The sequence below is a fragment of the Dromiciops gliroides genome, chromosome 6 (genome assembly GCF_019393635.1).
Source record: "Dromiciops gliroides isolate mDroGli1 chromosome 6, mDroGli1.pri, whole genome shotgun sequence".
In the NCBI taxonomy this organism is placed as follows: Eukaryota; Metazoa; Chordata; class Mammalia; order Microbiotheria; family Microbiotheriidae; genus Dromiciops; species Dromiciops gliroides.
The window spans coordinates 2,195,550-2,209,221 of NC_057866.1; the positions used below are offsets into that span (position 1 = coordinate 2,195,550).

Below are 13,672 nucleotides of genomic sequence, written 5' to 3' on the forward strand. Positions count from 1 at the left end.
ATCCTTTGCTTCCCAAGGGTCAGATGTCAGAGGCAAGAGGGCTGGCCGGCCCATCCAGGCCACAGGAAAATGCCCTCTGCCTTCTGCACTGGCCAGCCCACACCTGAAGGCTTGGGTTCAGCTCTGGACACCCCATTTTGAGAAGGCCCTTGGGAAGGCTGGAGAGGGTCTGGGCAGAGCCGAGAGAAAAGGCTGGTGGCTTTGTCAGGGGAGCCAGAGCAACCTGGGGGCTGAGCTACCTTGGGCACCTGAAGGACCCTTCTGCAGAAGATGGGCGAGACGCCTTCTCTTTGGCCACCAGAGGCAGGACGGGAAGCATTATGGGAAAGGTGCAGAGGGGCTTGAGCTCGAGAAACACCGCCTCACTGGACAAGTTGTGGCCGATTGGTCCGGGCAGCGAGCATTTGTCAGCTTCGGTTGTGTCCACATTGTGGCAAGCAGAGGAAATGCCAAGGGAAGCTGGAAGACAGTCCTTGGCCTCAAGGAGTTGACTTTCTAATGGGGGAAGACTGCAAGTAAAAAGAAGCTGAAAAGGAAGTCCTCAAGTTGGGGGAGGAAAGGGGAGGGGCAATAGAGGCTGCAAATGAGTCCGCAGGTCCCTCTGGCTCTGACTTTGTGGGTCAGGCCTTGGCCAGAAATGGGCTGTGTGACTTCAGGCAGATGGTTCCTCTCTCTGAACCCCAGGCCCTTCCCCCACCCCTGGAGCCTGTCGATGTTCCCCAGGGAGGCAAAGGTGAGCCCAAGTAAGGTGTTGTTAGTATCATAGCTGGTGACAAAGCCCAGACTTCGTTGATACATATTTGCCCTGAGGGAGAGGGAAGGGTTTGCAGTCCTCGGGGAGCACCCTGGCTTGGGGGGTGGGAGGGAGACAGTGGTCTGAGGAAAAGGGCCCGTAGTTGGAGCGTGGGCGGAAGGAGCGATGTTGGGGCTCCGGGGCGGGTCTCCGAGATTGTGCTGGGGCTGGGGGGGCGTCCCCTGCCACTGGCCCATCTCCCACCGGCCCCACTAGCTTGGCCAAGGCGGGAGGTCTCCCTCCCTCCCCCCATTATTCAGGTGGTCCGTAGGGTGCCCCCTGCCCCTACCCCCTCCCCCGCTGGCTCTGCCATCTAGGCAGGGAGGGGCCTCAGGTGATAACGGGGTGGGGTAGAGAGAAAACAAAGAGACAATGGAGAATGAGGGAAAGGAGGGAGTGAGAGAGGAGGAGAAAGTGAGTAAGGCTCAGGGCTTGGGGGTGGGGGGAGGAGACAAAGGGAGAGACCCCGGGGCAGGTCGAGAAACAAAGGCAGAAAGCGAGATGGTGAGCTCCCGGCTCCGGGCTCCCGGCTCCCGGCTCGGCTCGGGCGTTTCAGGCTAAGGCTCGGGGTCCCGGAACCCCCCCGCCTCTCATCCCTGCTCTCGGACCTTTCGGACTAGTCTAGGGAAGAGCGGGAGGAGGGACAGGGGGAGGGGGAGGAGTGAGAAGGGGAGGGGGCAGACCGGGGTGGGGGGGTGGGGAGGAGTAGGGGCTGGAGGCAAACAAAAGGAGCTGCTGAACTTCCTGGAGAGAGGGAACGCGAGAGAGGGAGAGGGAGAGAGGGAGGAAGAGGAGAGAGAGAGAGAGAGAGAGAGAGAGAGAGAGAGAGAGAGAGAGGGAGAGAGGGAGAGAGAGAGAGAGAGAGAGAGAGAGAGAGAGAGAGAGAGAGAGAGAGAGAGAGAGAGAGAGAGAGAGTGGGAGAGAGGGAGAGAGGGAGAGGGGGAGGGAGAGAGCCCGGCGGGAACAGCTTCGGCCGCGGCAGGCGCCCCCTCCTCCCGTCCGGTCGGTCCCGGGGCTGGCAGCCCCGCGGTGCCCGGGGGCACTATGAACGGCAGTGGCGACAGCGGCGGCAGCAGCGCGGCGCTCCTGAGAAGACACTCTAGCAAACAGGGCTTACAGAACCTGCTGAGGTAGGCGGGCATCGGGCCCCCGCCGCTCTAGGTGTGAGGGCTGGGGGCTGTCCCGACTCTGGGGAACCCAGGGAGCGGACTGGGGAGGGGGAGTCTTCTTCATTCTGAGCCACCCCCCCACCCTAGACCCGGCGTCTTCCCCACTCAGACCACGCCCCCCCACAGCCACCGACAGCCACTGACACTCTCACACGAATACAAACTCCTGATAGCTTTTGCAGAGGCAGCTGGGAGTGCTCAGCAGAGTGCTGGCCTTTGCAGTCAGGAGATGGGGGGGGGGGGAGACACAGCCCGAGTCTGGGGGGCATGTGTTTGCCTGGGGCTCTTCATTCCCACCCCCACCCCATTTTCCTCCCCTGGGGCCTGCTTGGCTCTCAGCCTCCAGCCTGCCCAGCGGCAGGGTGGGCCAGATGGGGGCTGCCAAGGGGTTGGCAGGTAGGGCCTGAGCCCAGCATTGGGGGCTGCCCAAGCCAGGGAAGAGAAGAGAGCTGGCCAGCCCCTGATGCCGCTTCATTCCTGCCTCTGGGGGTGAGAGGGGGTTTCTTGGACTCAGGGCCACGTGGCTGGCTCCATGGGGACGCATGACTATTGTTGCCTCCTTGGGCCCTGAGCCCCCAGTGAAGGCAGGACCCATCTCCAGCCTGGTTCTTTCCAGGATCTCCAAGCCCATTTGCTAGATGGGCAGACTGAGGATCCAAGAAAAATGGGGTGATAGATAGGGTCAGCAGCTAAACTGGAATTGGACCGTCGGTGTCTGGGGGTCCCGGGTACTACCAGAAAGCCCTGGGCTGGGAGTTGGGATCACTCCGATCCAACTTCCTGGCCTATGGCAAGTCTCCGTGCCTTTGCGGCTCAGTTTCCCCATCTGGAAAATGAAGGGCTGGTCCCCAGGGTCCCCGACAGTTTGGATATTCACAACTCCGTGGCTCTCACCAGTTGTCTGGTGCCAGGAACAGAGCAGAAAGACTGGGACCTGGCCAGACTGCTCGGCTAAGTGGTCAGGGATCAAGCCCGGGCCCTTGGGCTCCGCTCATAGGGTGGAGGAAGCAGCCCCAGAGATTCAGGCCAAAGGGGGATTGGGCAATAGCAGAGTGACCCTTGGTTCTATCTTGGGGGAGCCCATAGCTGAGGCCTTGGGATCCCTTGATGGGGGTGGCAGTGCCTACCTGCGCTTTGACCAAGGCTGGCGGGATGGAGGTTGGTGCACTCACCAATAGAGCCCAGGCTGATGGGCCGAAACACACAGGAAAGCCCGGGGCTTCCCCTCCCCCTTCGGTTGCTGCATTTTTTAGAAATGATATCTGGACTCGGCCGGGTCAGTGTGCTGGGCCGGCTTCCCAGTCCAAGGGACCTTGGTGTGAGTGGTCATTCATTCCGACACCCACGAGAGTCAGTGGATCTGGGTGCTGAGCCCGGAAAGCAGCTTCCTCCCTGGGGCCTCGGACCCCTGGCTTTGTCCCTGGCTTTGTCCCCGGCTCTCCCCCTGCTTATCTGCGGGATCATTCCTCCCCCTCCCTCCCCTTGGGCCAGGCTGCCCTGAGGGCTCAGCCCTGGCCTCTTCACTTTCTCTGCCTTTCCCGGGTGACCTCATCTCTCCCTTGGGTTTGATTATCACTTCTAGGCAGATGGCTCTCTAATCTACATATTCATCCCTTTTGTTTTTCCTAATCCAGCTCCTATCCCTCCCCCCTCCCCCCAACCTTTGTACCACCCACAGCTCAGGTTCCAGGGGACCCAAAGGGACTGAGACTTTGGCTTGGCAGGCTCTGCCAGGGCTCGCCAAAGCCTTTGTTGTACAGTCGTAGCCGGCTCTTCCTGACCTCATCTGGGCTTTTCTTGGCAAAGACACTGCAGTGGTTTGTCATTTCCTTCTCCAGCTCATTTTACCAATGAGGAAACTGAGGAAACGGGAAAGTGACTTGCCCAGGGTCACCCAGCTAGCAAGTGTCTGAGGCCAGATTTGACTCCCGAGCCTGGTGCTCTATCCAGTACCACGCCTAGCTGCCCCAGTCACTCAAGACGAATTTGTCATTTAGACACATCCTCCTTTCAACTTCATCTGGCAGGTACTGAGAAAGAAGCATTGTCACTCCCAGTTGAGCCCAGAGCCTGGCACCTAGTAGGTGCTTCATAAAGACTTGTTCCCTTCCCTTTCTCCTATACTCATTTTACAGGTGAGGGAACTGAGCTTAACAGAGGGGCAGTGACTTTGCCTTGGAGCCCAGAGCTAGGAAGTGTGAGAGGAAGGTTTAATTCAGGTCTCTCCATTGCTGTCATTCTCTCAGGAAGACTCCTCCAAATGTCCCTTGTCCTGCTGATGACACCACTGATGAGCCTCCTGTCAGCACGATTTCCTCTTTCTATTGCCCAGGTCAATTTCACAAACCCTTATTCAGTGCCTACTGTGTGCAATGAGTGGGGCTGGTCAATAGGGGGACAAAAAAAAGGGTCCATCCTCCTACCCCCTACCATGCTGGGGGCTCTGCCTTCCCAGCTCTCAACTCCTGTTGTCCCATAGCCTCTGTGGATGGCTCCTGCCCCATGTCCCTGCTTCCAGTGAGTCAGGCCAGTGCTGGGCGCCAAAGAACCCAGGTCTGCTGTAACACTTGCTGTAGCTCCCTACTACCTCCAGAATAAAGGGGCAGCAGACAGTGGGTGAGTGAGCTTTTATTAAATGTGCTCCACAGGCTGACTCCCACCAACATTTCCTGCCCTCCTCCATATGCTTCCTTGCAGGCTGGGCCCCACACTTTGCTACCCTTGTGACTGTGAGCAGGTCACCCATAAAGCAAGGACACTGGCCTCTGATAGCCTTAGAAGTCTCTGATCCTGAAACTTCCTGCCTCCATACCTTTGTCCAGACAGTCTCTGATGCTTGGAACACCTTCCCTCCTTCTCCTTGCCTCCTCTTCCTCCAAAGCTGCTGAATTTTCCTGGCACTCCCTCTATAATTTCCATTGTGTTGGCATTATTTGTGAGAGGCTGTGGAGAAGAGTGGAGAGCTTCTGGGACGTGGCCTTGGATTCGAATCCTGCCTAGTGGTGGGGCTCTGAACCATCCCCAGTCAGCTCTCCTGAGGTTCCTGGTGGATCCCCGATAGGAAGACTCCCAGTGTTCATCTCCTGGGGCTTCTGCGGGGCAGGGGGGCAGGTAGTTATCTTCATTTTCCATCCCCTGGCCATGGGACTTTGCCCAATCTTTGTTGAATTGTTCTGGGCTTGGCCAGGCTGGCCAATCCCGGAGCACCAGCCTTCTTGGGGCTGAGATGTCCACAGTCAGACATCAGCTCCCTCCCTGAAGGACTGAGTAAGGGTATTCCAGACACAGCCCAGGGAGCTCTGAGGGGCATCAAGACTTAGGTGTGTAAGCCTTCCCCTTCTAAACAAAGGCTCCCAGACAGACAGTTGGAAGGGACCTTGGGCGGTCTAGCACAGGGGCCCCTCATTTCACAGAAGAGGAAGCTGAGACCCAGAGAGGGGAGGATCTTGCTCAAAGCCCCCTGGGTAGTAGGCGGAAAGGTCAGGGTAGAGGCCAGTCTTGGAGGCCACCATGAGGGTGTCTGCCTCCCTCAGACCCTGAGATTCTAGATGTCCCTCCAAGGACCCCTGGACTGGACCCCTGCCCCGCCACCAGGACACTGCTGTCCAATCCCAGGGCCTTTGCTCTGAGGGTCGGTGCCTCCAGCCTCCCTCCCTCCCCTGCAGTCGGCAGGCAATAGTAAGTCACCTGTTAAGTGTCTGTGCCTCTCAAGGCTCCATCCAGGCTGGGGAAGCTGCGAAGCTGCATGAAAATAAGCGTGTATGTGTAAGGTACATCCAAGGTGTATGGGACAGGTGCTGGGGGGAGACTTCCTGGAAAAGGCAGGACCTCAGCCAGAGGCTGAGATGAGCTGGGAGAAGATTGGAGGCACGGCCGGTCAGGGGCCAGACACAGAGGCCACTGGATCACACGTGGCCAAGAGTTGGGTGTTAGAAGCCTAGAAAGGGGTGTGTGTGGGGCGGCTGGGTTGTGTAGGGCCTTAAATGCCAAATAGGAGTTTCTGTTGGCTCCTGGTAGTAATAGGGGCCAGTGTTTATGGAGCAGGATGTGACATGGTGGGACTTGGCTTCATAAAATCCCTTTGTGGCTAGATGGAGGATGGGCCAGAATGGGGAGAGAATTGAGTCAGGCAGACACCCCTCCACCCGCCTACCCCCGCCCCTGCCCCGGAAGCTATTGCAACAGTGCCAGTGTGAGGGGATGGCGGTGGAGTTAGAGGAGAGGAAGGGGGGGAGGTGGGCAGGGGAGAAATTGACCAAGAGATGCTGCAGAGGTGAAATCCACATGCCTTGGCACCATACTGGATGTGGGGGTGAGAGGGAGGAGCCCAGGATGACTCCCAGGGTGGGAGCCTGAGGGACTGGGAGGAGGGGGATGCCCTCTACAGTAATAGGGCAGAAGGGAGCAGGGACAGGACGGGTTTAAGGGGAAGAGAACGAGGTCCATTTGGGACACATTCAGTGTCCGATGTCTACTGGACGTCTACTTCAAGATGTCTGAAAGGAAGCTGGGATGTGAGACTGAGCGGCCGATAGACAGATGGTCCTTGGCTCCATGGGAGCTGATGAGATCACCCAGCGAGGTGGCACAGGGAGAAGAAGAGCAGAGGCCCAGGATTGAGCCTGACAGACCCCTGAGGCTGGAGGCTGATCAGCCAAGGAGACAGAGGAGGAGCGGGCAGAGAAGGGAGCGGGGGAGCGGAGAGTGTCCAGGAGGGTCAGAGGATGTAGAGGATTGAGAAAGGGACCTGGCAGCTAAGGGATCCCATTCAACATATGTCTTAGAGTGTTTTCATTCCCTCCTGGGCAGCCCAGAGTGCCTAGTCCTGTGCTGGTGCTCCTGTGGAAAAGGCTGCAGCAAGAGGAGGCCTGGGGCCTTGGCCTGGGTGGCGGCCCCAGTGCAAGGGAGATGCCAATCACAAACCCCCTTGCCTGATCTGGTACCCTCTGTCCAATGAGGACACTGGATGGACCAGCTTCATGAACCCAGAACCCTGGAGGGCAGCTAGGAAGCATAGAATCCTCAAGTCTAGGACCCTTCCAGGGTGCCAAGCAAGGGAAGCTCTGACCTGGCAGCAGGAGGCCCGAGTTCCAATCCCACCTATGCCAGTAAGAAACAAGCTAGTGCATAGAGTGCTGACCTGGAGTCACAAGGACTTGAGTTCAAATCCAGTCTCACACACTTCTTAACCGTGGGACCTTGAACAAGTCACTTCACCTCTGATTGCCTCAGTTTCCTTAACTGTAAAGTGGAGATAATAAAGCACCTACCTCCAAGGGTTGTTGTGAGGACCAAATGAGATAATCATTGTAAAGTGCTTAGCAGAGTACCTGCCTTCCTCCCTCCCTCCCTCCCCCTTCCTTGCTTCCTTCCTTGCTTCCTTCCTTCCTTCCTTCCTTGCTTCCTTCCTTCCTTCCTTCCTTCCTTCCTTCCTTCCTTCCTTCCTTCCTTCCTTCCTTCCTTCCTTCCTCCCTCCCTCCTCCCTCCCTCTCTCTCTCTGCTTTCTTCCAATCCTTCTTCACCTTAGTCAGCCATTCCCTCTGCAGCTTTCCCTTGGCCTCAGGCCTCACCAGCCCGTTACTCACACTCTTCATTACTCAAGCTCTTCTACCTCCTAGGAAACCACTCTGGGAGCTGCCTCCCTCAAGTGGAGAATGACCCTCCTCCACCTTCCAGGGAGCCTCCAGCAGTGTGGGCTCTCCCCTTCGTCCCCAGGGCTCCATGCTTCATCTGTTTGCAAAGCTCCAGCCCCAGCTTGGGTACAGCACCAGGAAGTCTCCAGGAGCCTTAGAGACACCCCGTGTGAGGTAGTCATCCACCCAACATTTGCTGACCCAACACCTTAGCATCCAGTATTGGGCGGAAGGGAAGGCAAGAGCGGGGCAGAGAAACCCGGGAAGGATCCAGGGGACAAGTCATGTACAGGAGGAGGAGAATTGTGACTTTTTCTCACCCAAGTCTTAGGCCCCGGCCATTCTTACCTGAGCCTCACAACTAACCCAGGAGGGGAATGATCAGCCCCATTTTACAGATAGGGAAGTGGAGCAGAGGGGAAGAGACGTGCCCAAGATTACAGTGAGTTAATGGCAGTCTGGGGAGGGAGGGAAGGAAGGGAGGGAGGAAAAAAAGGAAGGAAGGAAGGAAAGAAGGAGGGAGGAAGGGAGGAAAGAAGGAAGGAAGCAAAGAGAAGGGAAGGAGGGAGGAAGGAAAGGAGGAAGAGGAAAGAAGGGTGGGAGGGAGGGAGGAAAGAAGGAAGGAGGGAGGAAGGAAGGGAGGGAAGGAGGAAGGAAAGAAGAGTGGGAGAGAGGAAAGGAGGGAGGGAGAGAGGCAGACAGACCTGTGTTCAGCTTCTGCCTTAGACACTTATTAGCTCTGTGACCCTGGGCAAGTCACATTACCCACTGCAGGCTGGCAAACTTTCAAAGCCTTATGTAAATGCAGGCTTTTATTCCTTAGGATAAAGGTCTGGTGTCTTCTGTCTCCTCCACTGCGTAACCTAATATAATAACGATAATAGTAGCTAGCACTATATAGCGCCCATTCTATGGCAGGCATGCTTTACAAATAGTGCATTTGATCCTCAACAATCCTCAGAGGCAGGTTCCAATATGACACCTATTTTACAGATGACGAAAGAGGCTGGGGGGAGATGAAGTGACTTGCCTGGGTTACTTAGCTATCAAGTGTCTCAGGCAAGATTTGATTCAGGTATTCCTGACCCCAGGCCCAGTATTGTCCTCTGTGTCACCTGGCTGCCTAGAGAGGCTGGAGAAGTGCTCAGTAAATCCTGAATTTAGGGCAGCTAGGTGGCACAGTGGATAAAGCACTGGCCCTGGATTCAGGAGGACCTGAGTTCAAATCCAGCCTCAGACTTACTAGCTGTATGACCCTGGGCAAGTCACTTAACCCTCATTGCCCTAAAAAAAAAAAAAAAAGAAAAGAAGAAGAAAGAAAAAAAATGAATTTAATTGGGTGGAGTTTTTGGAAAATCCAAAGAATCAATCAATAAGCATTTATTGAAGGACTTCTGTACTAGGCACTGGTGAAACAGACAGAGATGAAGCAGTGCCTGCCCCCAAAGAGCTTATAGGCCATTACATGTATATACAAGTAGATAGAACATAAATCCACTAGCAAGTGAGGGGACTGAGTTGTAGCTCACAAATTTGGAATGTGTTCTCCTTATTATCATTATCTTTAATGCGATGATGTATTATTTCTGTTCTTTGTTCTTTGACCCACCAATTCTTTAGGATTAAGTTAGTCTCAGTTCAATTTTTAATCCTTTTAAAAATTACCGTTTATTAGATCTAGTTTTTGTTTTATAATTAGTCAGTCAAGGATGTGTTTAATATTTCTGCTTTTCTTCATTTGTTGGTAACTAGGTTTTTGTTGTTGTTGTTTTTTGTTTTTTGTTTTTGGTGAGGCAATTGGGGTTAAGTGACTTGCCCAGGGTCACACAGCTAGTAAGTGTCAAGTGTTTGAGGTTGGATTTGAACTCAGGTCCTCCTGAATCCAGGGCCAGTGCTTTATCCACTGTGCCACCTAGCTGCCCGGGTAACTAGGTTTTAATACATTAATACATGGCCAGTTTTTTTAAAGGCGCCATCCATAGCTGAGAATTATATAGAGATTCCTATTACCATTCATTAATCCCCAGAGAGCTGATTTTTCTAAAATTTTATTCAGGTTCTTAAACTTCTTTCTTGTTTACTTCTTTTGTAAAATTTGTCCAGGTATGAAAGGAGTACAATGAGGTCTCCAACTATTGTATGTAATTTCACTATCTCCCTGTAGCTTGTTTAGTTTTCCTTTAAGTATTTAGATGCTGGGTCATTTGGTGAATGTGTGTTAAATTCTGAAGATAATTGATTGTCTCCTATCTTGTCGTAAGGTAGTTTCCTTCTTGATGTTTCTTTTTTGCAATTTCTTTTTGTTGATACCTTGACTGAGATCATGACTTCTACCCCTGCTTTTTGGGGTTCAGTTGAAGTATAATCAACTTTGTTCTTGCCCCTCATTTTAATTCTACTTGGATGTATGTTTCTTATAAGCAACATATTATTATTCTGTTTTCTAGTCCATTTTGCTAACCTCTTCCTTTTTTATGAGTGAGGCTATCCCATTCACATTTAGTCATGATCACTAATTGTATGTTTCCTTCCAGTCCATTGTCATATACTTTTTCCCCTCTTTGCCAAGGAATGTGGTCAGCACAATCTGCTTCCAGTTCTTGGACCCTCTTCTCTTCCTCTCACTCAGACCCCAGTCACTGGTTCTTATTCTTTCTTTTCAAATGCCAAGGAAAGGGATCAGCAAAGGCCTCTTGTAGGAGGTTAGGGTTGAGCTGAATTTTGTTTCTAAGAGGCAGAAGTGAGGAGGGAGTGCATTTCAGGCATGGGGGACAGCTAATGCAAAGGTGTGGAGATGGGAGATGCCTTGTGTGACAAACAGTAAATATACCTGTTTGGCTGGACTATATAATGAGTGAGGGTAGATGGAATTGAATTGTGAAGAGGTGCCAGAGGACATTGTAGGGAGACAGGGGCTATTATGGACTTGAGGGACAGGGGAATATGGTCAGACCTGCCCTTTAGGAAAATTGTGGTTAAATGGAGGATGGACTAAATTAGGGACAGACTGAGGCAGGCACCCCTCCTCAAAAAAAAAAAAAAAAGGCAGGATATTACAATAGTCCAAGTGTGAGAAGATAAGGGTCTGTACTAGGTTGGGGGGTGGGGACAGCCTCAGAGAAGAGGAGGGAGAAGATTCAAGTGATCTTAGATTGGATGTGGTACCTAGGTGGTAGGAAGATCTGAGTTCAAATACTGCCATCGATGATCTTTACCTGCTATTGGCCTAGATAAGACATTTCACCTCTTAGCCTTGGTTTCCTCACCTACTTCACAAGGTTGTTGTGAGGATAAAATTAGATAATTTTTGTAAAGCTCTGTCTTTGTACACCTCAAAGCACTACCAAATGTCAGTTTATTCTTGTTATTATTATTATTATTATTATTATTATTATTTTGAGAGAGTGAAGAGCCGAAGATGATACTTGTGAGCCAGGGTGACTGGAAGGTTGGTGGTGCTGTCTATAGAACCAGGGAAGATGGGACCCCAGATCTCTTCCCTCAGGCCATGGCGATGGGAGCCTGCTCCCACTCCCACCCCACTCCTCCTTCCACCCACCCCTTCCCCAAAACACCCCATCCTAGTGTTGACCTGGAGCAGGTGTATGAAGGATGGCCAGGACTTGTGGACTCTGGTCCCACAGATGCGGCACCTTGGCGAAGTCCCTTCCCTCTGGCTCCTCCCATTTTCCCTACTTGGTGGATCAGGCTCCAGTTGAGGGGGAGGGAGCAGATTTCAGATGCCTGAAGGCCAGAGGTAAATTTGTCTGGGGAGAAACTTAGTCCCACCTCCCTTCTTGACCTATTTGAAGGCTTGTCTAGTGGGGAGAGGACAAAGTCTGTTTTGGTGATAGTATCAACAGTAATTATGGTGATGGCATTTAAAAAGTGCTGGAACTTCTGCAAAGCCCTTTATATATGTTAATTCATTTATTACTATTTTTATTTTTTGAATGAAATGATTTTATCCTTTTATTTATCTTTAAATTTAATTAAAATTTTTGTTTTCCAATTACATGTAAAGCTATTTTCTTGAGTCCCAAATTTCTCTCCCCATCCCGAGGCCAGCAAGCAATTGGATATAGGTTATCCATGTTAATTCATTTAATCCTCATAACCACCCTGAGAGGTGAGGGCTGTTATTATCTCCATTTTACACATGAGGAAACTGAGGCAGACAGAGGTTAAGTGACTTCCCCAGGCTCTGAGGGGAGATTTGAATTGCAAATCCAATACTCTATCCCAGCCACCATCTTTCCAGTCTTCTCACATGTACTCCCCACCTCCTCCATGAACTCTTCTGACCTCCTGACTGTCCCACAAGCAAAACCTTCTACCTCAGTTTGAGGGATTCTCTGTGGCCATCTTCCGAGCCTGGAGCACTCTCCCTCCCCCAGCTTCCTTTTAAGACCCAATTCAAATCCCACCCCCTACTGGAAGCCCTCCCCCTGTGAATCATCTCCTGCTTATTCTGCACAGAGCTTGCTTTGTAGAGGTTTGCTTGCCTGGTCTTCTCGTTAGACTGTAAGTAAGTTCCTTGAAGGCTGGGGCTGTCTCTGCCCAGGGCATCACTCTGTGCCTGGCGCTTGCATGTTTATCAGCTAACACCAGACTTGCTGTGTGGCTGGCGGGGATGTCATAAAGGATGCAATAAATTCTACCCATCGTCCTTTTCCTAACCATCCGGTTTGTTTATGCTTCAGAGGAAGGGCCTCGATTGTGTGCAGTTAGCGCCTAATAAATGCTTGTTGACTGACTGATGAAGCATCCTTCTAATACACTTAAAATTTTGTTACAATGGTCTTTTTCTTGGGAGGGGGGCATCATTCCCTTTCTCCTGTCCCCAAACTAAAGGACAGAGGTAAAGAAAAATCTCATGTAACAAACAAGCCAAGTCAAACCCAAGAAGCCCCAGGGTGTTCATGGGTGTGAATGGCTGCCCCTTCCACCCCGGGACCATCCTCTCCCGTCAGGACACAGCTAGCCGGCTTCCTCACTGGTCCTTTGGTGGCTGGGCTGCGGCAGCAGCGGTCAGCTTTCTTATTTAGAGCGTTGTTGCATGGACTCATCTCTGGTCCTGCCCCTTTCACTGTGTCTCCGTATCTAGCCCAGGAGTCTCTGAAATCCCCCCTCCCCAGGTTCTTCGTGCTGCCCACTTGACCCCTTCCCCACTCCATGGGCACTTTCTTGGCTCCTGGGCGGTTCCTTTCTCTCTTTTACTCCTTTGAAGGTCAGATTTGGCTCTGCCCTCCCTGGGATTACCCTCCTGCTCACCTCGACCCTTATGCCTTCTGCTCTGTGTGTGTGTGTGTGTGTGTGTGTGTGTGTGTGAGTGAGTGTGTGTGAGTGTGTGTGTGTGTGCATGTAAGAGTGTGTGTGAGTGTGTATTCAACTCTTTCTTGTTCATTTCAGACAAGAGGGAAGCTCATCGGATGCCTGTGCCCTGTTCCTGTCCCTGGTTCTATGCTCTTCTCACACTGCCTAGTTATGAGAAATAACACTCTTCGTACATTAGCATATTTCTCTCACCCTCTCTTCTCATTCCCCTCTTAAAAGCCTCAGAACCGAACCAATCCAATCCAAGACCTCTGTTTCCCTATTTATCTCCATCAGTGCCTTTTGAAGCCATTAATTAAGGTTCTAAAGGGACATTTGTTTCCTCTCCCCTAGTGGAACATTAGCACTGGGTCACCATCCACACCTTCCCAAGTCCCCTTCTAGGTTTCTCTGGACTCTTGTGTTTGTATTTCAAGGTTCCGTTCAGGGTCTTCCCATCAGGAAGTCCTCTGTTGCATTAAAGGTTTGTTTTCCCCTTGTATGATCTTCCTTAGCTTTGTGAGGTAAGTGATTCTTGGTTGTAAACCTATATACATGTGTGTATATATTAATCATTCTCTACATATAAAACCTTTTGGAATGTTGTAGTCTTTTGTTTTTTGGGGGGGTTTGTTTTGGGTTTTTTGGGCAAGGTAGTGAGGGTTCAGTGACTTGCCCAAGGTCACACAGCTACTAAGTGTCAAGTGTTTGAGGCTGAATTTGAACTCAGGTCTTCCTGAATCCAGGGTCAGTGCTTTATC

At 52.1% G+C, this 13,672-nt stretch overlaps 1 protein-coding gene across 6 annotated transcripts in view; it reads left to right on the forward strand.

The window, feature by feature from the left end:
• Positions 1-13,672, forward strand: part of LSP1 (lymphocyte specific protein 1) — a 60,584-nt gene that overhangs the window by 18,183 nt on the left and 28,729 nt on the right. For 4 of the 6 annotated variants that reach the window (XM_043972467.1, XM_043972473.1, XM_043972469.1 and 1 more), the window contains exon 1: positions 1,686-1,923. The exons of the other annotated variants lie outside the window; for them this stretch is intronic. In XM_043972467.1, the coding sequence (XP_043828402.1) occupies positions 1,838-1,923 (86 nt within the window). In that variant the 5' untranslated portion in view covers positions 1,686-1,837. Of the gene's footprint in view, positions 1-1,685; positions 1,924-13,672 lie in introns of those variants that run through there. 6 annotated transcript variants of the gene reach the window in all.